General features: G+C 42.9%; 1 protein-coding gene across 1 annotated transcript in view; it reads left to right on the top strand.

Moving 5' to 3' along the window:
• The window catches only part of LOC102671488, a 113,114-nt gene that overhangs the window by 32,153 nt on the left and 79,091 nt on the right, over window positions 1-1,870 (top strand). Inside the window, exons 24-27 of the mRNA XM_031510745.1 lie at window positions 2-187; window positions 255-443; window positions 536-917; window positions 1,733-1,870. The exon at window positions 1,733-1,870 is cut by the window's right edge and continues 329 nt beyond it. Of these exons, the coding sequence (XP_031366605.1) occupies window positions 2-187; window positions 255-443; window positions 536-917; window positions 1,733-1,870 (895 nt within the window). The remainder of the gene's footprint in view (window position 1; window positions 188-254; window positions 444-535; window positions 918-1,732) is intronic.

Below are 1,870 nucleotides of genomic sequence, written 5' to 3'. Positions count from 1 at the left end.
CCGTGCGAGAACGCCTGCGGCCCCAACTCCGTTTGCGACGTTGTGAACGGCCAACCGAGCTGCGAGTGCATCCATAAATTCGTTCCTTCCTCGAAGGGGCCGCAGGATGGCTGCGTCCGCGCCGCTAATTATTGCAACGTCGATGCCGACTGCGAGGAGAGCGTGTGCCTCGAGGGGCAGTGTATAGGTGAGTTCCCTTCGTTGCTTCTCTCTTGGATCTCGGATTTGGTGGTGAGTTTCATTCGTGGTTGCAGCTGTGTGCCGAACGGCCGCCGATTGTTCGGCGGGTGAAAAGTGCGCGAGCAACAAGTGCGTGGTTCCGTGCGTCACCCATTCGCAGTGCCAGACCGATCAGACTTGCGTCAACGGAGCGTGCATTTTGGGATGTCGAAGCAACAAGAATTGCCCGCCCACGGAGTCTTGCATCAACAACAAGTGTCGAGGTATCGGAAGAGGGGAAAGAAGATGAATGGAAGGAGAGAATTGAAAATTGAAGAAACTTTCTAAAATCGATCGCGGTTTTCTTCCGTTTCAGATCCGTGCAAAAGGAAGGATGTCTGCGGTCCAAACGCGATCTGCAGCATCACCGATCACGCGACCTCTTGCACCTGTCCCCTTGGCTTCCACGGGAATCCCACGCCTCAACAGGGCTGCGTCAGGGTGCCGAACATATGCGAGGGTCCCCAGGATTGCCCCAGTCAGCACGTGTGCGTGTCCGGATTCTGCCAATGCCAATGCACCGAGCCCAACAACTGTGCCGAGGGTGAACGTTGCAAGAACGGAATATGCATGAAGCTGTGCTACAGCGACAGCAACTGCCTCCCAGGGGAACTGTGCATCGATGGCGTGTGCGAGGTGGGCTGCACTTCCGACGTAGGTTGCAACGACAACGAGGTGTGCATCAACAATAAGTGCAAGTACGTAAACTTAAACTTAAACTTTCCTTTCCAAATTAATTAATTTAAATTCTATCGACTTGAATTATTATATATATTATTATATAAACAATAAAATTCATTCGCGTTCAGATGCGGCCACGGGTTTATAGCTGAATCGGAAACTTAAACTTAAACTTTCCTTTCCAAATTAATTAATTTAAATTCTATCGACTTGAATTATTATATATATTATTATATAAACAATAAAATTCATTCGCGTTCAGATGCGGCCACGGGTTTATAGCTGAATCGGAAACTTAAACTTAAACTTTCCTTTCCAAATACAAACGGTTAATTATTTTAATTCTCGATTTGAATTATTATATAAACATTAAATTCATTCGCGTTCAGATGTGGCTACGGGTTTATAGCTGGACCGGAAACTTAAACTTAAACTTTCCTTTCCAAATACAAATTAATTAATTTAAATTCTATCGACTTGAATTATTATATATATTATTATATAAACAATAAAATTCATTCGCGTCAGATGCGGCCACGGGTTTATAGCTGGACTGGAAACTTAAACTTAAACTTTCCTTTCCAAATACAAATAGTTAATTAATTTAAATTCTATCGATTTGAATTATTATATATATTATTATATAAACAAAATTCATTCACGTCCAGATGCGGCCACGTTTATAGCTGAATCGGAAACTTAAACTTAAACTTTCCTTTATACATACAAATACAAACGGTTAATTTAAATTAATTATATAAATAATTTAAATTAATTTAAATTCTATCGATTTGAATTTATCGAATTATTATATAAACAAAATTTATTCCAGATGCGGGCACGGGTTTATAGCTGGACCGGAACACTGTTTGGACATCAACGAATGCGACGATCATCCCTGCCACTCGAGCGCGGATTGCGTGAATCTACGCGGATCTTACCGCTGCGTGTGTCCACAAGGAACGGCCGG

Source organism: Apis dorsata, unplaced genomic scaffold (assembly GCF_000469605.1).
Source record: "Apis dorsata unplaced genomic scaffold, Apis dorsata 1.3 scaffold_256, whole genome shotgun sequence".
Taxonomy (NCBI): Eukaryota; Metazoa; Arthropoda; class Insecta; order Hymenoptera; family Apidae; genus Apis; species Apis dorsata.
Note: the sequence above shows the minus strand (reverse complement) of the source record. Positions and strands in the feature narration are given on the sequence as shown.